The 21,720-nt window shown below is 36.0% G+C and overlaps 4 protein-coding genes across 8 annotated transcripts in view; all 4 read left to right on the forward strand.

Moving 5' to 3' along the window:
- The window catches only part of LOC103961250, a 31,109-nt gene extending 30,381 nt beyond the window's left edge, over positions 1-728 (forward strand). Inside the window, exons 62-63 of one of the 2 annotated variants that reach the window (XR_007253651.1) lie at positions 27-270; positions 364-728. Coding sequence is in view for 1 of the 2 variants with exons in the window: in XM_048571953.1 (XP_048427910.1) it covers positions 27-173 (147 nt within the window). In the remaining variant the exon portion in view is untranslated. Of the gene's footprint in view, positions 1-26 lie in introns of both variants that reach the window. The other variant, XM_048571953.1, reaches the window with a different exon arrangement.
- Positions 729-2,583: 1,855 nt separating this feature from the next.
- Positions 2,584-5,747, forward strand: LOC103961251 (zinc finger BED domain-containing protein RICESLEEPER 2-like). The gene is made up of 3 exons (XM_009373791.3): positions 2,584-2,950; positions 3,514-5,326; positions 5,454-5,747. Exon 2 carries the CDS (start codon positions 3,516-3,518, stop codon positions 5,310-5,312), a length of 1,797 nt encoding a protein of 598 aa, XP_009372066.1. The 5' UTR covers positions 2,584-2,950; positions 3,514-3,515; the 3' UTR covers positions 5,313-5,326; positions 5,454-5,747.
- Positions 5,748-11,054: 5,307 nt separating this feature from the next.
- LOC108868232 (zinc finger BED domain-containing protein RICESLEEPER 3-like) lies at positions 11,055-13,742 on the forward strand. 2 transcript variants are annotated; one of them, XM_048572130.1, is made up of 3 exons: positions 11,055-11,255; positions 12,145-13,403; positions 13,532-13,742. In XM_048572130.1, exons 1-2 carry the CDS (start codon positions 11,070-11,072, stop codon positions 13,378-13,380), a joined length of 1,422 nt encoding a protein of 473 aa, XP_048428087.1. In that variant the 5' UTR covers positions 11,055-11,069; the 3' UTR covers positions 13,381-13,403; positions 13,532-13,742. The 2 variants fall into 2 exon arrangements, with proteins under 2 accessions (XP_048428087.1, XP_048428088.1); XM_048572131.1 differs by having other exon boundaries at positions 12,148-13,403.
- Positions 13,743-15,830: 2,088 nt separating this feature from the next.
- On the forward strand, positions 15,831-19,079 carry LOC103961252 (zinc finger BED domain-containing protein RICESLEEPER 2). 3 transcript variants are annotated; one of them, XM_018650905.2, is made up of 3 exons: positions 15,831-15,940; positions 16,919-18,613; positions 18,740-19,079. In XM_018650905.2, exon 2 carries the CDS (start codon positions 16,921-16,923, stop codon positions 18,598-18,600), a length of 1,680 nt encoding a protein of 559 aa, XP_018506421.1. In that variant the 5' UTR covers positions 15,831-15,940; positions 16,919-16,920; the 3' UTR covers positions 18,601-18,613; positions 18,740-19,079. The 3 variants fall into 3 exon arrangements, with proteins under 3 accessions (XP_018506421.1, XP_048427491.1, XP_009372067.3); XM_048571534.1 differs by lacking the exon at positions 15,831-15,940 and adding an exon at positions 15,947-16,088; XM_009373792.3 differs by lacking the exon at positions 15,831-15,940 and having other exon boundaries at positions 16,097-18,613.
- Positions 19,080-21,720: the final 2,641 nt, after the last annotated feature.

A 21,720-nucleotide genomic window follows, 5' to 3' on the forward strand; every position in this document is an offset into this window, starting at 1 on the left:
CTTTCTTGTTTTGCAATTCTATTCAGCAAATGCTGAAAAAGAGTATGACATTGCCATATGCGCCATTTGTCGATAACGCCAGTGCTGAAGCTACATCAAAAGAACCAGGGTTGCCCCGACAGGTGCCGGCATCTATTCCTCGTAGTTCAACTTTTGGCAGCCGCTTCAACTGATCCCGAGATCGTTGATGGTGAGGAAATATGGTGTTTGGGAATTCTGCTGTGGTCCGGTCACAATCCTGCATGCTCAGATGTTCTTACCGTCTGGCAGGTATTCTAGTTGTGATCATTGCACGAAAAATTATCATATTGGTGTCTTCATGGGTGCTTAGGTTTACAACAACGGTGAGGTTGTTCCATACAGGTGTTTTGTAAGAAGCGGTGTAAAGGACCAGTGACAAGGACGACGTAAGAAATGCCGACATGGATTTTCGTGGTCGAATTCCGACATGGATATGAATGGTGTTAGCCTCAAACACAATCGATACTATTCTTAGTGCAAGGCTTTCATATATAGCGCATACATTTGCCATTAGTTACCAGAGTTCACCTATATATATGTATAGGTTTCAGACATTCTATGTATATATGTTAGAATACTCGATGTATACGCACCGATTACCGAAGGTGATCGTGCCGATCATTTTGAAAGCCAATTGTATATCTGGTGCCATATGAACACGATGTATGATAAGGTTTAGGAAGTAAAATCCTAGTGATTGCGTTGCACCGTGTGTTTACGTTATGGTGTAGCGCCTTCGGAGTTGGGACAAGTAAAAGAACCTCACCTATTCAAGTTAAGAGCTGTAATTTTTTGTTGTATATCATCTATTTGCTTCATGCTCATTCGATTCCGCTAGGGAATCCAACCATTACGTAATATACCAGAAACAAAGAAAAGTTCACACTATCAATTATTCGCTAGGATTTGAGCCCAAAAGCACCTAAGAGCATTTCCACCAATGTTCTTTTGCCTTGACAACATTGATTTTGTGTATATCATCGCTTGTATTAAAAAATATAATAGAGATAAAGAGCTAGCCAAGAAAGATCGGGAGTGAGCAGAGAGGAAAGTTGTAAACTCTAAACTCTCTCTCCTGTACTCTCACTCCCGATCTTTCTCTTCTAGCTTTCTATCTATATCCTATTTTTCTCTCTCGTCTGATCAGATTATTTCTCTCCTTTCTTTCTCTCTCCTCCTCGCCTCCAAATCTTTGTCTCCTACTTCTCTCTCCTCTCTCTGCTCTTCCTCTCTCATCCCTCTCCAACCCTCTATCTCTCTATCTGTTCAATTGAATTTAGTTGTAATTTCTGAATCAAAAGGGAGTTGTAGGGGTTTTTTTTAATTGTAAATTTAGAAACAATTTTAAATCTCATACCAAATAAGTTTTTGGATCTTAAAAAAATTTGTTCTTAGAAGACGTTGTTAAGAAATGTTTTAAAAAATTATGAAATTGTTTAATACGACAGATCCTAAATAACTACTGGATAACATGATAACTGATACTTGATTAGGGATGACAATAGATTGAAGCAAGATCAGATACGTCATTCTCATCCCCATCCTCGATAAAGTGTCTTCTCCTATCCCCATTTCCCACCTTCATTGTCGCCATTGGGTAACAGTTTTCCCCATCTCCCCATTGCAAAATAAAAACAAATTGGTCACGAAACAAATTGAATGGTTAATAGTCGATTGGTCACAACATATTTTAAACGCGGCGGATTCGATATATATGGGATTATATATCCTCACTGCCTCCGAAACTTAAACCCGTTCTCGTGCCGATTTATATCTTTAATGCTCTATCCACCTCTTCTAGGTCTGGAGAGGTTGGAGAATTTTACTTTGTTCATGATCACAGTCAAGTAGACTTACCGATTCGAAACATCAAACCGAAACCTTACATTTTCTTTTTTTTTTGGCGAGTCACAGTTCGCGTCCTTACCGACATGCCACTTGATGTGGTTATTAGTTCATTAAATGTTTTTTATATGTTAAAACAGTTTTTAAACAACATTATTAGTACATAAATGGAGACTAATTCAAAACTATTACAATAATTTTGGAAATAAAAGAAATTCGAAGGTGGGACGTATTCGTAAAAACTCACACCTTATTCATTAAGATATTAAACCATGAGTAAAAATTATAAAACATATTTTAATTTTTTTTTAAATATTTGTCATGTAACATTAGTATATGGATAATAAGATTTCCCACTGAAGACCAGAACATATTTGATACGAAAAGAAAATTCACCATATCGATGGACGGGTTGACAAGAGATGATTTGATGTGTGCAGAAAAATTACAGCAGGAAAAGAAGGGATTAGATTCTCTTTTCCTTTTTTTTTCTTCCCTTTCTATCTCCTCTTTTTACCTTCTCTATTTTATTGTTCTTTTTTTATAAAAAAAAATTAGAAGAACTAATAAAAATAATTTTAAAATTTTGATTTTTAATGATAAAGAAAAAAAAGCGTAAAATGAATACTACCAGATTAATTTTTTAGTGTAAAAATATAATTTTTCGTTAAAACTTCTTAAAAAATTAATATAAAATGTTAACGTGACTTAATTATAACCGTTCAAATAAAAAGAAGAAACAAAAAAAGGAAAAAAAAAAAAGAAGGGAGAGTATCCTGCTTCCAAAAGAAATGGGTGCGAAAGAAACGAAGAGACATTTTGTTCATAATCTAAAGAAGGGAGAGAATCCGAAAAGAAAAGGGTGCGAAAGAAACGAAGAGACATTTTTTTCATAACCTAGACACGTGTACGGTTCGATGCTGTTGTTGCTTAGCATTCCCGCTAAAATGAGCCACATCCTGAGCAGCCCATATATACTGCGTTTCTTTCTCAATCCATTCCACTTCCCACACGACCCCCACAATCCCTTGTTCTCCGCTTCCCTCCTCGCTTCCTCTCGCCGTTTCATCACCAGAAAACAAAGGTTCGGCTTCCACTCGAAATCATATATTTGTTTTTCCAGATATATATTTCATAGAATGATCACACATGATATATTTTTTGTGGAACTATGAGTTTTTGTTTTCTGTCCTGTCTATTTTTTGTATATTTATTTTCCTATACGGTCTACTTTGGTATCTTTTGTTGATATTATATCATTCAGTATATTACCTTTAAGTTCAGAGTTCTATGGGGTTGAATAAATTCTGAAGTTTTAAGATTCCACTGCAAGATTTTGGGTTATTTTGCTGATGGGTATTCTTGGTTTTACTTTATAGTGCAAAAGAAATAGACGAGATGCTTGTTTTGGACTGCTTTTGTAAGAAGCACGTAGTAGGTGCTTTGTGCTTCTCCATAAAGCGGTTCAATTTACGACCCCAAAAACGTTTTTTGAGTTTTTCTGCCAATTGTCAGTAGCGCTTTTGGGTTGTTAGAAAACACTTAGCAAAGCAATCTCAAACATGCCATAAATCAACTTGCATGAATTAATGTTTTAAAAAGTAGGGTTTCTAGGGTTCTATATTTTGATAATTTTGTGTTTGCTAGATATGTCTGATCATGGAATTGAAGGCAGTGTTGTGGGTAGCAATGATGGAATGGATAGGATTTCTATTCCATCAGATTCAGATACAAGGGACAATGTTGAGGAGGGGGTTGATAAAGATGATGATGTGCAAAAAGCTACTACAGAACTTGCAGTGTTTATGTACGTTGTAGGTCTTCTTCCATTTAAGGTGGTTGAAGATAACTACTATCTATGGATGGGGCATATGCTTGTCGAATACGATGAGCAGAAAACTCTGAGGGCTGTTGCGGACTTTGTTTGCTCCATTGAGTTTCCGCCTACGTTGGTGAAGCATCCTATTTTTAGGAATTTGGCACTTAGGCTTAACCCGAGGTTTAATCTTACTTACGCCATGGTTAGAAGTGAATGCATGAAAGTTTATGGGGAAAGGAAGTTGGGAATTAAGGAATTCTTTGAAAATTTCAATGGGCAGATTAGCCTTTCTGTGGACTTATTGAGGTACCAAAAATCGCTTAGTTTCGACTATGACAGTGAAGTTTACTTATGCCTTTACGCGCATTTTGTTGACGAGAATTGGAAGCTGAGGAAGTGGGTGCTTTACTTTCGTCATCTCAGCGATTCATCTGATGATTGTGCTGAGGATTGGGGAATTTTTAAGTCCATTCAGGATTGGGGCATTGAGGACAAGATATCAGCAGTCACCACAACTAATTTTGATTATTTAGCCGAGTATGTGAAAACTCACATCCAAGAAAAGAATGAACTTCAACTCGGCGGTCAGCTGTTTAATGTGAATTGTTTGGGGAAAACACTCAGTTTAATGGTTGAGGATGCATTTGAAGAGATTGAAGATTTGATCGACAAAGTTTCTCTACTGTATTCTTCGAAATCATTACCCCTGTGGTATCTCACGAGTTCCAAGCTCAAACCAGCTATAGAGTTATATCATATGGGAGAATTCTCTTCAAAAGATGTGACTGATGATTACGATGTACCATCCGCCGAGGAATGGAAGACTCTTGAAGGTGTTTGCAATCTTGTGGATAGCATCTATGAAGTGGCAAATGCATTGTTCGAAACAAAACATCTGACCGCTAATGTTTATCTTTATCACCTGCATGAAATTCGCGAGGTTCTGACCACAATGTCCGTTAACTCGGACAGTTTTATCAGAACTATTATTGAGGAAATGTTGAAGAAGTTTCGTAAGTATTGGGATGACACGTTCTTGCTGATGGCCATAACTGCAGCGCTGGATCCTCGATTTAAGATGAAATATGTAGAATTTGTTTGCTCAAAAGTCAAGGGTGACGATGCAGACTCACAAGTTGCAGCTGTTTTGGGGGCTATTCACAAAATGTTTGATGAGTATATGATCCGTTTTCCTGAAAATGAGAGTTTCGTGAGTGATTCATCTTCTTTGGATTCAGATTCAGAAGGAGAGTCTCCCGACTCTACTCCTCCACTTCCTCCTAAAAATGTGAGTCATACTTTTGGTGTGTTGCAAGCCTACCAGCAGTTCGTCGAACAGGATATTCAGCCTACAAAAAGATCGGATTTGGATAGCTATTTGGAGGAACCGGTCTTACCTTGGAGCAAGGATTTTAATGCATTGACCTGGTGGAGAACCGCAGGCGCCAAGTATCCTACCCTTGCGAGGATGGTGCGCGATCTCTTGGCTATTCCAGTTTCTGTTGCGACTTCATTTGAGGCATTCTACACCGAACCAAGGCCAGTTGACGAACGTGTAGCTTTCTTGAAGCCGGACTTTCTGAATGCCTTAATGTGCACCCGGAGCTGGTATGCTGGGAGGCTCTGAAAGATTGTTCGCAGGTCATCACTACTATTTTGTTCTCAGTTGTTTTCATTTAATTTTTGTGATTATTTTCCATTATTTCACTCCTGCAACAGGATTTCTTAAAAGATTTTAATCTAAATCCGGGGGTGTTGTTTGATGCAGGTACGTTTCTTTGCTTTTTAGATGATCTTTGCCGTTTACATCTTACCCCGGAGGGCATCTTGTTTATTTTGAATTCCATTAGGGAAAGTGGACATCTTTATTTTTTTTTTGTATTAAACTGTTGAATGGATCTTGTTTTGGTTGTCTTGATTTCTAGAGAAAGGTGGGTGCGCGTGCGTGTGAGACAATGGATATGATATGGAATGCATGCTAATTTCATATCATATTTGCTTTTATGTTCTTTTTATTTTATGCTCGATATATGAGAAATCTTAATTTTATGCACTGATTAAATTAGATGCAAAAGTTTATATAATTAACTTGATCTCGTGATTATGCTAATTGATCTTGTTATAGCGGCTAAGGTGCACCACGAAGTTTTTATGTACCTTTTTAATGAGAATATTTAAGGTTTGGCAACCAAATCACATGTCTGTTGAAATAAGAACAGCTCCATTGTGGTATTTAGCCATGGGGATTGGCAACAAATCCAATCCAATTGTCCTTCAAACTGGTTTCAGCCCATTCGGGCTATTGGGTTAAGGGGGAGCCCTTGGGAGAGGGCAGGCAGGAGTTCTAGGCCCGAGTGCCTAAGGGAAAGTGACGTCAACCACGTTCAAAAAAAATTTGCATCAACCGCGTGGACAACACGCCCTCGTGGGGGTGTGTCTCAAGTATATTTTCAAACGATGGGGCCTGCATGTCAGCCTTACTCAGTCACTTTGAAATAGGACTATTTGATTTTCAGATCAACAGTCCAATTTTTTCGGCTTTAAAAAAATCATAAATGTTTGGGTGGGCCACGTGTCTCATTCTGGATGGTTGGATTTCAAATTTTTTATAATCCGACGGTCCAGATTAATCAAGTTAATAAAAAAAAATTAAAAAATCAATTAAAAATCCGAAAAAAAATTTAAAAAAAATTATAATATTTTTTTGTATAAGTACCTTACAATTTTTTCTCACCTTACACTACATTTCAATATTTTCAACGATTCTAAATAGGTAAGAACATGTCACGCAACGGAATTGGTTAAAAATTTTATCAAAATCTATTTACAAAAATTGTACTTTCGGATAATGACATATGATGAGACGAGATCGGTTAAAAATCTTATTCAAATTTCAATTTAAATTATTTCTTATTATTTTATAAAATAAAAAGTACTAATATTTTATTGTCTATTGTCATGGCTATTCAGTTTATGAGTAGAAATACAAAAAACAATTACTATTAATTAAAGGCAATTACTATTTACCATTGTTCCAAAAATCCCCACCTAGCGCCGCGTAGGCCTTGGCCACAGCTCCAATTAATGCCTAGACGTTTGAAAATTAAGAAACGACACCTAGACCTCCTGAGGCACCTACCTAGACTGCCTAGGCACCCGCCTAGCCCACCCATACTTGCCTAGGCACTTGATGAGTCCATATTATACTATATATTTCACCTTAATCTTAGTATTAATTTATTGATTATTTTGGTAGAATTTTGATACTTTGTTATATATTCTCAATGTAGGACATGTGACTTCCTCTGGAGCAAAAAGTGAACTAACGGATAAATTTTGGAGTGATTATAATTGGAGGATGTTCATGATTCTTTCAAGATAATTGTGTCAAAATTTCAGATTTTTCTACCAAGCCGTTTGACCATGGTGATGAAATAAAGGGTAGGTTTTCCATATTGACGTTTACGGAAATTTTAAGTATTTTGGAGGTCAATATGGTATATTTTGAGAAAGATTCCTTCTGAGGATTTATAGGGGACGTCTCCAGCTTTCAAAAGAGACCTTTTGGGACCAAATCGGAGTTGATTTGGTCTGTCAAAAGTCTGATTTTCTGAGAAGTCCGAATTTTAGTTCAAATAGGAAACCTTTAATTTCTGTTTTATTATTTTTATTATGTTTGCTAGTTTTATTCTAACACCTTTTAGGGTTTTATTTTGTAATAGTATAAATAAGGTTTTTTAGCCATTAGGGTTAGAGGGGAAGGAGACGTGGAAACACACGCACAAGCCTTTGACAATTTAAGTTTATTTTCTAGGTGTTTTCTATCTTTATTCTTAATAATATTTTATTTTATGATTGTTCATAACTAAATTCTTTTGTTAGGGCGAAGCCTTGAGCTTTAGCATGAATATATGATTTTATTAATTTGCTTATGAATGGATGCATGCTTGCTTTGAATTATTAATCACCGCGATTAAAACTATTTAATTGTCTTAGTGATTCACGACTATTAGGGTTTTTTGATAAGTAATTTGATACAATTTCTGTTGGAACATCACCCTGAAATTGAGGAGAGCTTCTTGTGACTAGTAATTGTAAGTTCACTTAAGGCGAACATCACACTTTTAAGGGTTGCATGATTTTTCAAAAGGTTTTTACAAAGCTTAATGAGTCTTGCATGTTTATATTTGATTTGAACATCACAGACGGGTTGCATGTTAGATATACGTTTTCGCTTGAACATCACGAGAAAAATATGCATTAGGAAAACCAAACCTTCAAAGCATGTATGTGGAAATTCATAAGTAGTTGGTAAAATTGCGTAAGATTGTTAAGGGGGCGGCAGAATCCAAGACTTTTACAAATTGATTTTCTTTAAATTGTTCTCTAGTTAATTTCTTTAATTGTTTTATTTTAAAATTCGTTTTTATTATATTAAATTCTAAAATCAACATTTTCCAACTTTGTTTTCAATAATTAATTAAGAGTTGGATTTAAACACAAATTATTCATTCAATCTCTGTGGAAAATGACCTTACTTGAACTGCTATACTACGACAACCTTATACTCTTGCAAGTGTTTTTAAGTGTTTTATCTCTATTTTTGCAGGTGCTAAAAATCATATCAGCACTCGCCTAGGTCGCAACTTAGTTAGACAGAAAATAGATAACTTTCATTTTGCATTTTATTTTTTTCTAATAAATTGTAAGAGACTTGTTGCATACAAATGAACAATCATTATATCCTTATTTCACATGTTTTTATTATGTTCTAATACTTCATAATATATATGCATTATATTTTGTAGTTTATGATGAAATTATATATATTTTAAGTATAAGCAGATCCTTATTTACACGAAATATGATAGATTTACTTAAATTTGCCCAAACGCTAGGCCCTAGCCTGTCGCCCGACTAGTGTCTAACGTCTTTAAGAACTTTGTTATTTTACTAGAGATGATTCAATTGCCAATGGCCATAAGGAGCCCTTAGACACTAAAATTTCTCTAAGGCCATCTCTAATTGAAGGAGGGCTAAATAGCTCGTTTTAACCTTATAGTCTTTTAAGAAATTAATATTTTAATGAACAGTGCCAAGCCGTATTTCATATCATCTCCAACAGAGGGGTCAAATGACCATAAGCCAAACGTAGCATTGTGACAAAAAATCATCTCCAACCCAGGGGGCCAAAGGGTCATAATAGAGAATGTGAAGAATTGAAATAAAATTAGATAATATAATATGGGATAATAAAAAAATATGTGAGAAATAGTGTAGGAAAAAATTAGAAATTAAAAAAAAAAAAAAAAAGTGGACAGGAAAAAAAAAATCCTCAAAAAAAAAAAAAAAAACAAAACAAAATTGGGCTGGCTTAGACCATCTCCAACAATGGGCTAAAAAAAAAAAAAACAAAACAAAATTGGGCTGGCTTAGACCATCTCCGGCATTTGTCTGTGCAGCTTTAAGTTGCAACATGCTTGGGACATCCTCAAGGATTGTCCAAGGTGGGGAACCGATGTGGACCAACAATGGGGAAGATTATTTCAACGTGAAGTTGCACAGACAAATGCCGGAGATGAAGATGTTGTTGAAGGTGTCGATGAAACGACCCCATCTCCTTCTTTTGCAAGGCCCCCAGGAAGAGATAAGCAAAAGGAAGCAAAGAGAAAAGGGAAGTCCCAAGATCTGATGAGTGGATACTTTGATACCGGAATGGCAAAATTGAACGAGACTCATAGCGCTCGCCAAGAAGAAGCGGCTCGAATGCGTTTGCAAATGAAGGAAATCTCGGATAGGGAGGAAAATAGGTTTGAAATTGAATTCATGATGAAGGACCTCAGCCAATACACTCCAGAGAGGAAGAAGTTCTTACGTGATAAACAAAAGGAAATTATGCGAAAGTCTGCCTCAAGGAGTATGTTTCAAGATGATGAATCTTCTCAACCCTATATCCCAACATTTCAACGAAGTCCATCACCAAGTGAAGATAGTGGATATGATTGTTAAGTTTATGTAGTGTATGAATTATATGCTTTATTAATTATGTGCTTTATTAATTAAGTTTATTAATCATGTGCTTTATTAATTAAGTTGACGGCTTGCTTTGTGGGAAATTTAGTGATTTTTCAATATTTATCGGAATTTAAATTTTTTTAGATTAAAATGTTCATAAAATTAATTTACGATAGTCTACATATTTATTTTTTTTAAAAAAATTAATTTAACAAAAAAAATAGCATAAGTTCATTCTTTAATAATCCCGGGCTAAAATTTTAGACCAGAACGGTTGGAGCAGAAAAGTTGTTTCTGGGCTAAAAGCTAAATTTTTCGGGCTAAAAAATTTGGCTTTTAGCCCAACCATTGGAGATGGTCTTATCGGGCTAGCTGGCTGGTTAGAGATGGCCAACCCACTAGCTTGATTGGTTAGTTTTGACCTGATAGGGTCACAAGTTCGTTGGCCTAGTTCTTGGTTGGAAACAATTTTCATATTATTTTAGACTATTTTTGATTTTATGATTCTCTGACCGGATCAATTGAAGATAGTCTAATAAACACCGCATAGCACCCTTCTTATTTGTTAAAAAGTTGAAATCGAACCAAAACGGTTGGATTGATTTGATTTGTCCTGCTTGAACAGTTCAGCACCTTTTCTACCTACCCCTAGGGATAGCCGGCTAGGGTTGCTCAATACATCTGAAAGCTATGAACCAAACGAAAATTGAATTAAGTTAAATGAAATTATTTTATTTAGCCAGGAAAGGTTGCCCACTTTTTAACTTTGTTGAGTCTGATTGACATGACGCAATGCTCCTTCGGCTCTGTCTCAGGATTTTCCAAGCAAATGAGTGGTTTCCTCGTAAGTGCCAGAGATCTTGGCTTTTTTTTTCTCAATGAGATAGAGATCTTCTGACAAGTTGATGATAACTTTTGAAAAAATTGTGTTCTCATTTATTGGTGTAAGGTACCATCTAAATTTTTTTTGTTTTTTTCGCACACTTTTAAATGTTCTATCACAATCGCTACTCTTATTTATTTTTTGCTTGAAATAAACTTCAAATTCGTATTCTACGTAACACGTTTCGATATGATTTCAAATATTAAGTGAATCACACAATAATAATTAGAGAAGACTAAAATGCTTTAGTAAGCATTCTCTGCCCAAAAACAATAGATTGTCATGGTAAAACGACTAATTGGTCATTTTATTTAAAACGGAAAATTTTTTTGATTGTACCGAAAAAATGCTATTATTTTAAAAGTAAGACTCGTCGTGAACTTTTTGTATTTTATATTTTAATGTTAGTATTGAGTCTAATATTAATGAGTCAGATTTCACTAAAATCATAAAATAAAAATTGAGCTTGCCACGTGTACGGTGCCGATGCTGTACTCTTTACTCTCCCGCCAAAATGATCGTTACACAGCCGACCTGTATACTGTGTTTCTCTCGCACCGGTCTCTTCCTCTTCTGGGAGAAGGCCCTAAATTCCTGTGTGCCTCTTCTTTCTCCTTTTTCCATCCGGCGACTCCTGTTCTCACGACTCCGACCACCGCCGTACCTAACGAGGTTAGATTTCTCCTCAAAATTGTACCTTTTTAATACTTTCTTATCAGAATACATTCTTTGGGAGATATTATCAATTAAATGTTTCAAATATTAATCACGCATATTTTGCTTCATGTAATCTAATTCCTTTTTTATGCTTTTTGTGCTTCACTTTTTTGTTTGGGTCAGGATTATTCTGTCTTTTTATATACCAATTAGCATATTTGTATAATTTCTTTTTTCGTTATAATATTTTTATGATCAGATTTTTGGTAATTTTGTTAATGGGTTTCCATGAAAATACTCAAATTTTACTTTTTGAGTGTGCTTTGAGCGTTTGGAAACAAATTTGAAAGTGTTTTAAATGAAAATAAAATCACTTTAATTGGTTTTATGGAGAAGCGCATGGACTTTAGAAGTAATTACTTTGAAAAACAAAGGATGAAGATTTTAGGGTTCGTTTGATAACATTTTGTTTTTAGTTTCTACTAAAAAATGGAAAACTGAAACATTGTTTGACAACGGACCAAAAATTAGAAGCTATTTCTTGTGTTTGAAAAGTTGGTTTTGTTTTTAGGGTCTCAAAAATGATTAGATGAATACATACGAGAGTAAAGGAGTCATTCGAAAATTATGTGTTTAGTGCATTTGTAAAGTTTTTGTTGTAGGTTTTTTGTGCACGAGTAGTTCATTGATAGTGTTTATGTAGTGCATATTTGACAATTGAGTCAAGAAACTTTAAAAATTCCGTCATCCAAACATAGGGTTAGTTCCATAAAGCAAGACAATTAGATGACATGCTTGAATTATTAGTAAAAGGATGGGGTTTCTAAGTTTCTAATTATTTTGTGTTTCTTAGAAAGTGTGGGGGTTTTCCTGACTACTAATTGAGCTTTTGGTTTCTGAACAGAAGATAATGGGTACCAAAGAAATCTTGAAGAAATTTGACGGGCAGATTAGCCTGTCGGTGGACATTATGATGAACGAAAAAAACTTTGATCGTTATCTATGCCTTTCTGCACATTTTGTTGATGAGAAATGGGAGCTGAAAAAGCAGCAGGTTTATTTCCGTTCTCTTGAAGATACCAATAATCTCCTTCCTGAAGACGAAGATTGGGGCATTTTTAGTTCTCTTAAGAAATGGGGCATTGAGGACAAGGTATCCACACTCACTATGACCACTGATGGTGTGTATAATGAGTTAGCTGGATTTGTGAAGGGTCGGATCCAAGAAAAGAAAGAACTCCAACTTGATGGTCAGCTGTTTCGCGTGTATTGTTGTGGGGAATTAATTGGCGAAATGGTGAATGGTGCGTTTCAAAAGATTCAAGATATCATTAACAAAGTTGACCCGTTGTATTCTGTTGCAAATTTACCATTGTGGTATCTCACTAGTAGCAAGCTTAAAGAAGCTCTGGAGTTATGGTCTAAGGGAGAATTCTCCTCGGTAGATGAGACTTTTTACGAAGTACCATCCACTGAGGAATGGAAGAAAGTTGAAGGTGTTTGCAAAGTTTTGGAGAGCGTATATATAGTATCAAATGCATTGTTTGAAACAAAAGATCTAACTGCGAATGTTTATCTTTGTCGCCTTGATGAGCTTCGCGATTTTCTGACCCAAATGCACAATGACTCAGACGGTTTTACTAGAAAAATAGCTGAGGGCATGCTGAGTAAGCTTGACAAGTATGTGAACGACATGTTTTTGCATTTGGCAATAGCTGGAGTACTGGATCCTCGGTTAAAGATGCAATTTGTAGAAACTGTTTGTTCAAAAGTTAAGGGTGCAGAGGGAGGCTCACGAGTTGCAGCTGTTTTGGAGGCCATTCACAAATTGTTTGATAAATATTCGCTGGACGTGCAAATGAATAATTACCCTTCAGTAGGATCAGACTTGGATCGCTATTTGGGAGAAGCTGTTGTGCCTTGGAGTCAGAATTTCACTGCATTGGCTTGGTGGAAAACCGCAGCTGCCCGGTATCCTACTCTTTCCAAGATGGCACGCGAATTTTTGGCCATTCCATTTTCTATTGCAACTTCATATGAGGCATTCTACATTGAACCAAGGCCAGCAAAGAAAAATTTAGTTGGCTTGGAGCCAGGCTTGGCAAATGCCTTATTATTCACCCGATCGAAGCTTGTCTAGTAGGCATGGAAGAATGTTAACAGGTAACTTACACCTCAAGCTTCCTTCTGTGTTCCTTTGTTTTAATTGCCGTTTTTAATATTTTTTTTTGCTTGCTATATTCTCCCGGATGATGTTTCTTATGTTTTTATTTTTCTGTTCCATTTTTCAGCATTTGATGACATGAACAGGTACTTGGCTTTTGTGATGACCTCTATTTTGGAAGACTTTTCTGAACTCCGCTAGAGAGATTGAACATCTCCTTTTGTTTTTGGTTGTAACTTGCAATTGTTTGTGAACTTGTTCCCCTTGGATGGTGAGAACTGGTTAACTTTATGGCTGGAGATGGTTTAATATGCATCAAGTTGAGATTGCTTACCTTATTTCTTGTATTTGTGTGTGCGTAATCAAGGATAGTGCTATTCGCGCACATCTTTTTACCTTTCACACATCTTTATTAATTTTTTTACCATTGATCTTCTTCAATTCAATCGATTTGACGGTTAGAATTTGAAAGAGATATGAGAGGTATAATGCGTGTGTGAATAGCATTGTTCTTAATTAATATGTAGAATTGCAATTACGTTGGAAATATTGGTTATTTGACTTGTTCATGAGGACAAAAATGGACGTGTCTCAACAAAATGTTTTCGAAAAATTCTAAATTACACAAGTATATGGCGTGCTTCGTTAATTTTACCATTGAATCCAACGGGGTCAACTATTTCCCTTAGGCCACGTTTGGTGTATCATTAAGCTTAATAAGTAATTTGGTCTTTTTAACAAGTAATTAAAATTTATTTTAATGCTAGACATCATTTAAGGCCTAGAGTAGAATAGTAATCGCCATTGGATCATCAACTATGTATCGATCCATACAAGTATTGGTTATCAATGCCTCATGATTATCAACCACAAATATCATCCGTTACCAGAAGCTTCTCATTCTTGGTTCTCTCTCTCCTTCCTCTTATCAAACCTTAAATCTACAAACTTCATAGCCGTCGTCCCTTTGCTCCAGCTTAGGGCTGGTGGCAACTCTTTCTATTTTTCTAGCCTTTCTCCTTTATCTTCTTATGGAATTTTATTTATGTATTTTTCATCTTAGTATTTCCGTCAATAAGTGTCTCTTGGTGAAGTTGTTTATGAGTCTCTCTTCGTGAGTATTAAATTTTGTGTTGGTGTGTTATCGGTTTCTTTGGGTCCACTTTGTTGGAATTAATATCTTTGTTGATTGTATTGCGCAGAAAATTCATAGTGGTATGAACATGAATTGGTTCATAGTCAGTTCCTCTTCAGAGTCCGTTATGGTCATTGTCAAAATGTATCCTCATGCTCATTATAGTCAGAACTTTGTAAAGAAATATTTATCAAGAATGAAGTTTCTTTGTAAGTTACAGAAAAGTTTTGTTCAAGTCAATACTTAATTATTACAAAGACTTTTACAGACTTACAAGTTAGAAGTCATAAAAAGTTGCTAAAGAGACTTTTAAGAGATTTTTTATAGATTTTCTGTCGTCTTATCGTTTAACGTCGATTCTCATTTCAATATAATAAAATATTATTATAAAAACATGAGGTGATAAAAAGTCAATGAAAAGTTCCACTTTTGAAAAAGTTTTCATAACATTTATCTTTATTCAATACAAAATGATTTTTACAAACTCCTTACAGGTTTATATTGAATATACCTAAACCAAAAAGTCAAGCAAAATCCATCAAGCTTCATATACAATACATCTCCCTAAATTTTAATTTTTAAATTATGTGACAGTGTCTCGTTTAGTTAAATTTCAGTTCATTTCAAACTTGATTTATTTCTAACAAGTAAAACGTTAAGAAAAATAAAATAAAGACACCATTAGGATGCCACCAGGATCCTCTCCGGATCTTTCTGGTGAGGGTTTTATAAATTCGTAAATTGTGTCTGCTCATCATATATTGTACGATCAATTTTTATCATGTACTGTTTGTGTTTAATTTTAAATAAAAATATTTAAAATAATTTATAATCGCATAATGTCCGATGAACGAACATAATTCACGAATTTCTAAGATCCTCACAAAAAGGATCCTACAAGAATCCGAATTCATTAGGATGTCGGGCAGGTTTGGTATTACTGTGCTTTGAAAAAAAAACTACTTATGCTGTGTAGTGAGAATAAACTCATTTTTACTGCTTCACGTTTTCAGTTTTTTTCACCTAAAACTGTGAAAATGTATTATTTTTAAGTGTTTACTAAACACCTTTTTAAGTTCAACTTTTTTTATACTCATTTTTTATAAAAACATCTCAGTACCAAATCAGTGCGTAGTCTAAAAGACTTCCAAATGTGAAGCGAGCGATCGAGAGAAACGAGAAAACGAAAAGTCACTTTGTCCTGTACACCAAAAAGCAAACATTAAGACCTGTCTTATCAATAACCCTGCCACGTGTACGGCTCCGATGGTGTTTTTTTTTTAACTTTCCCGCTAAGCTATTCATACGCTCCGTCTTTCTCTCCCTGTCTGGACTCTAGTGTCTACTCAATTTCCCACAACCCCAAAATCCCTTGAGCGACTGCGACTCGACGCGGACGAGGTTCGTCTTCGTCCTCCACTCAAGATTTCACCTTTACTGTTCATCTATCAAAATCGACGTTTGAATTACCGATTTCGTACACTTCTCTTCCTGTGATGTCGTTCCGTGCTGTGCTTTCTGCGTTTTATTCTTCTTTTTGGTTCTGAGGGTCTGGTCTTTTCTGCCGTTTTCGTGCTTTTTCATTTACCAATATTGTAGTTTTTTGTGGTCATCTTTGTATTATCTTTAGTGGGCGAATAAATATTCAATTTTTACGATCTCTTGTGTAATATTTTTACTATATTGTTAATGCGTTTCCATGATTGTGCGCCAAGATTACTTTTTTGGTTGTTTTGTAGTAATTTAACTTGGAAATCTTGTGTTTTTGTTTACTAATATTGTCAATTTTTTTGTGTATTTTGTGTTTTTTTTATATTTTATTTGTGATCTTTGAGTTCACAGTTTGGTGGGTGAATATTAGAATTATGTTTTTCAGAATTTAAAGTAAGATTCTTGGTTATATGGTTAATGATTATCCCTGATTGTGCCCCAAGAATTTAAAGTAAGAATTTAGTACTTCAATGGTTCAACTCGAAACACGAAAGAGAAATAGATTTTATACATGAATCTAGGCGGCCTTTCTTATTTTTTAAGCGCTTAGTGATTAATCATGATGGTGACAAGCTGCCTAGCACCTAAGTGCGCTAGGTGGGGACTTTTATAACACTAGCTATGGTGCTGTTAATCTTTTTCTGGCTGGGCTTAGACGTATCTGGGTCATTTTCTAGTCTATTTGTATCCTTGTGAATAAAGCTTCTGCTGTTATGAATTCACTGTAAGATTTTTGGTTGTATTGTTGATGGGGTATCCACGATTCTGCACCAAGATTACGTTTTTTAAGTACTTTAACTCCATAACACAGAATGAATAGATGTCATACGTTAATTAGTAGAAAGAATGATGGGTTTGATATGGTACTAATAATCTCCTGTTTTTCAGATATGCCTGGGGTTTCTGGAACCAATGAAAGTGACAACAGTGGTGATAGCAAGGATGCCAAATCCTCTTCATCAGTTTCAGTTACAAGGGGCAATGTGAAGGTACGTGAATACGATCCAAGACAGGATTTGAGGGCTCTTGGACAGTGGATTTGCTCTAACCAGGATCCACCCAAGTATTTTGAAAATGTTGATTACATACAGTCAATTGGCGTGTTTAACCAGCTGTTTAAGCCTACTTTCAATGAGGTTGAAAGTGAATGCATGGAAGAATATGAGAGAATGAAAGTGGAAACTAAGAAAGTATTAAGAAACTTTGATGGACAGATTAGCCTCTCTGTGGACGTACTCACGGACAACAATGACTTTGGGCAGTGCAGCAATAACTTGGGACAACACTACAGTGATTATTTGTGCATTTCCGCGCATTTTATTGATGAGAAATGGAAGTTGCGAAAGTGGGTTCTTTACTTCTGTACTCTTTCGGTTTCGGGCCAGTCTGATGATTTACTTAAAAAATGTGAAGATCGGGGCATATTTAGGTCGCTGGAAGATTGGGGCATTGAGAACAAGATATTCACACTCACTATGGGTAATGATAAGTTCTGTAATGAGGTGGCTGGGTATGTGAAAAGGTACATCCAGGTACAGAAGGAACTCCGACGTAATAGTCAGCTGTTTCGTGTGTATTGTTGTGGGGATCTGTTCCGTGAAATGGTGCAGGATGCATTTGACAAGATTGAAGATATCGTTCACAAGGTCCGTCGAGTGTATACTTTTACAACTGATTACCCCATGTGGTTTCTCAAAATGGCCAATCTACAAGAAGCTCTGAAATTGTGGTCTATTGGAAAACTCTCTTCCAAGGATGTGATTGACTCTCACGACGTACCATCCCCAGAGGAATGGAACAAAGTTGAAGGTGTTTGTAAAGCTGTAGAGAGCATACATGAAGTATCAGGAGCATTATTTGAACCAGAAATACAAGTAACTGCTAATGTTTATCTTTATCACCTTCATGAGCTTCGTGAAATGTTGACCCGAATGTCCATTGGCTCAGAGGGTTTTAATAGGTCAATAGTTGAGGGCATGTTGGGAAAGGTTGACGAGTACTGGGATCACATGTTCTTGCTGTTGGCAATATCTGCAGCACTGGATCCTCGATTCAAGATGAGATATATTGAATTTGTTTGTTCAAAAGTTGAGGGTAGGGACGGAAACTCACAAGTTCCAGCTGTTTTGGATGCCATTCGCAAACAGTTTGATGAATACGTGATCCGTTTTCCTGAAAAAAGGAACCGTGCGAGTTATTCACATTCAGAAGGGCAGTCCGATCCTCTTGTACGTGCCAATCATACTTTCACTGTGTTGCAAGACTACCAGCAGTTTATCCAATCGAATCATCACCCTGCAAAAATATCAGAATTGGATATATATTTGGACCAACCTGTCTTGCCTTGGAGTCAGGATTTTAATCCATTGGCTTGGTGGAGAAGTGCAGCACCTAAGTACCCCACCCTTTCTCGGATGGCACGTGATTTTCTGGCCATTCCAGTTTCTCTTTCGACTTGTGGCGAGGCATACTACACTTTATCAAGGCCAGCTGATGAACATATGATTTGCTTGAAGCCGGACTTGATGAATGCCTTAATGTGTGCTCGAAGCTGGGCTTATAGGCGCTGAAGAACATTAGCAGGTAATGAATACTACCTTCTCCTTTGTTCTTCTTCCCTTTTCTGTTCTTAATCATATCAGTATATATCCTGCAAGATGCAAGACTGCTCACAATGCTTTTTTTCCGTTCATTTGTGTGCTTGAACAGGTGCGTTTTTTGGGTTTTTTGCCGCCTCATTTTTGGAAGGCCAGAGAGAATCAATTTAGCTAAGCATTTGACGTGGACATCAAGTACGTACTTTTAAAGTTTGAACTCCATTTGACACCGGCGGAGATTGAAAACCGATCATTGTTGCATTAGAACTGTTTTTTGAACAGTCGTTACTGGATGCCTCCACGTCTTGAGATGCTTTGATATTAGGATGCTGAAAATTGGCCCCTCTCCCTGTGTATTTTGCAGTTCCGATTTCAGGGCGGAGTTTGCTGCTTAATATCATGCTTTATGAACGTAAATCTGAAGCAAGTAGTTACCTTGTTCTTTCTAAACACTCGTGGTTTCCCATTTTTTGATGTGTTTTCAACACAGATCGATTTTTCTTTTACATGAAAGATCGATTCGGTTCAACCTTGCGAGATCATCCAAGAGAAAGTTTGGTCTTTAGAGGCGGAGAAAAGAAGCTGATGAGCCGGAGAAGCTTAAAAAACAAATAATGAGTAGTTATAACATTTACTTCTCCAGTACGGACTGCTTTGCGTTTGAGGTCTTGCATTTGGTTCCCTCCTCGTCCGACGTAGATGTGGTAAACTGGAACACATTTACAACAAAAACAAGCAATAATTCTAATGGAAACACGTTTTTACAGCACGGGTCCCTCAAATTATTGTAGTTGCTAATTGAACATTGTAATTAATGTAACATGTACGCTCCATATTTTACTATCTGGAGTTTAAAATATTTTTCACGTAATTTAGAATTTCTTCTAAAAAAAAGAAATTTAGTCACAAATAAGTTAACTTTAAAAGTGTACTCATCTCTACACTCAAACTCGAATCGCGTTCAAAATTTCCACTTAGTTTATAATAAAGTAAAATATTATTGACTCAAAAAAAAAAAAAAAAAAAAATATATATATATATATATATATGTCCTCTTATCAAGGTAACCATTTTACGCTAATTTAAAAAGCGAGTTGAAACTTAAATTGTACACTTTCTTTATATATTTCTTCTACATCTCTACCCCTATCATTTCTATTAGGGAGGGGCAAAATACCCATGGGTTTGGGTAATCGTGGTTTTCCGTCCATTTAAAGTTCACGGCAATGGTTATGGGTAACCGTTTAGATGAGCAAACGGTTTATCCGTGAAATTTAAATAGGCAGTTATGAGTATTACTTGCGGTTATAACAGGTATCCATCGGTTATGGGTATTACCTGCGATTATAACCAGTATCCATTTACCCATTTAATGTGTGTATATGAATGTTGTACACTCACAAAGAAAATAGAAGATATTGTGTACCACTACGATGGGACGTTGACGATCATTAGGACCTTCCCTTTGTAGGTGCTAAAGATATATCTATTAGAGAGGAGAAGGACTAAGGATCGCTTTTGTTTACTTTTTTTTTTTTTTTTTTTTTTGTTTTTCTGATAACTAAGTGTACAATGTAAACCTTCTATGATCACTTACCTCTGTTGGATTCATGTTAATTGGTGTCGGTGTTCCTAAATGGGATACTAATTCAATGTATACATTTCTTTTGTAGGCTTCTTTTAGTGACAATGAGTCGATGAGACTTTGTGATTGAACGTGCTAAAGCATTAGTGTTCAAAAGTGTTTAGTTTCGGAATATTTTTGGAGTTTTGAATCATCTAGTATTCAAAATAATGACTACTTTTTGTTTTTAAAAGCTTTACTTTGTAATCATATGTATTATAATTAAAGACTTGCTTGGGTGTAGTAGAAAAATATCGTTCATAAACTATTATTTTAATTATTGGAATTGTATGAGGCCTTAAATGATTAAAATAGGGAAATGCATGCTAAAATATACCTATAACGGTGTTTAATTGTCAGAAAACAAAAATTATGACAAATTTTTTCTTTTGTAATTTTCAAGTTGTTAAAAAAAAACATGTGAATGGGTGAAAAAATGGGTAAAAAAAGGATAAACGGGTAAATGGTTATGGTTAAATGGGTATACGGTTATGGGTATGGTTAGCCGTTTATTAACGGTTATGAGTATGAGCATAAACGGTTATACTCATACTCATAACTGTTTATAAACGGCTCCACGTGAATGGGTGTGAGCATAAACGGTTATGTGGGTATGAATATAAACGGTTATAGGTAAATAACATCGGTTACCCGCCCGCCATAACCATGCCCATCCCTAATTCCTATTCTATATCTTTCGTTTTCCCATTGTATTTTCCTCTCTCTATTCCAAAAATAGAAACTCAAAATAAAATGGTTATCAAGCCATCATCAGTAATATGAATTTTTTTCTTTTATCATTCTTAAAGAAAACAAACTAAATTGGCATAAGCAACATTTTAAAGTATGGTGGGACCAACAATTCACCGGGAGTACAAATACATGCTTTACAACTTGAGAAGGAGATTTAAATATAAGTGCAAACTGTTAGAATTCCTTCGTCCCACATCGCCCAGAAGGCTTGAGAACAAGCCCTTTAAATAGAATTGCCCCACTCTAACTAACATCGAGGCATTTTGTAATAAAACCCCAAACATGACGGATTAAGTAGGTGGCCAAGTGGGGACAATGTCAGTGTTGTTGAAGTAGGCCCATAGCCTGTCCACCTGAAATTTAAGATGGTATCAGAGCCAGAGGACGGACTCGTACTACCACGTGAATGGGTGGGTCTCCTTTGGCCTCACGCGAATGGGTGAGCCCTGACTTGGCTCCACGTAGGTCAAGAGATACCACGTGAATGGGTGGGTTCTTATTGGCCCCGCGTGAACGAGTGAGCCCCAACTTGGCTCCACGTGGTTGCTGATGTGTGGAACTCCAAGTGTGACCCATAAAATGGGGTCTCACGTGCGGGGGAGAGTTGGAATCCATTGTCCCACATTGGACAAAGGGAAAGAAAAAAATCAGTTTAAATAGAATTACTCCACTCTAACTAACACATATGCCTTTCGCAATAAAACCTCACACCTAAC

Source organism: the organism of the source record quoted next, unplaced genomic scaffold (genome assembly GCF_019419815.1).
Source record: "Pyrus x bretschneideri cultivar Hongxiangsu unplaced genomic scaffold, Pyrus_bretschneideri_v1 Contig6, whole genome shotgun sequence".
NCBI classification, from domain to species: Eukaryota; Viridiplantae; Streptophyta; class Magnoliopsida; order Rosales; family Rosaceae; genus Pyrus; species Pyrus x bretschneideri.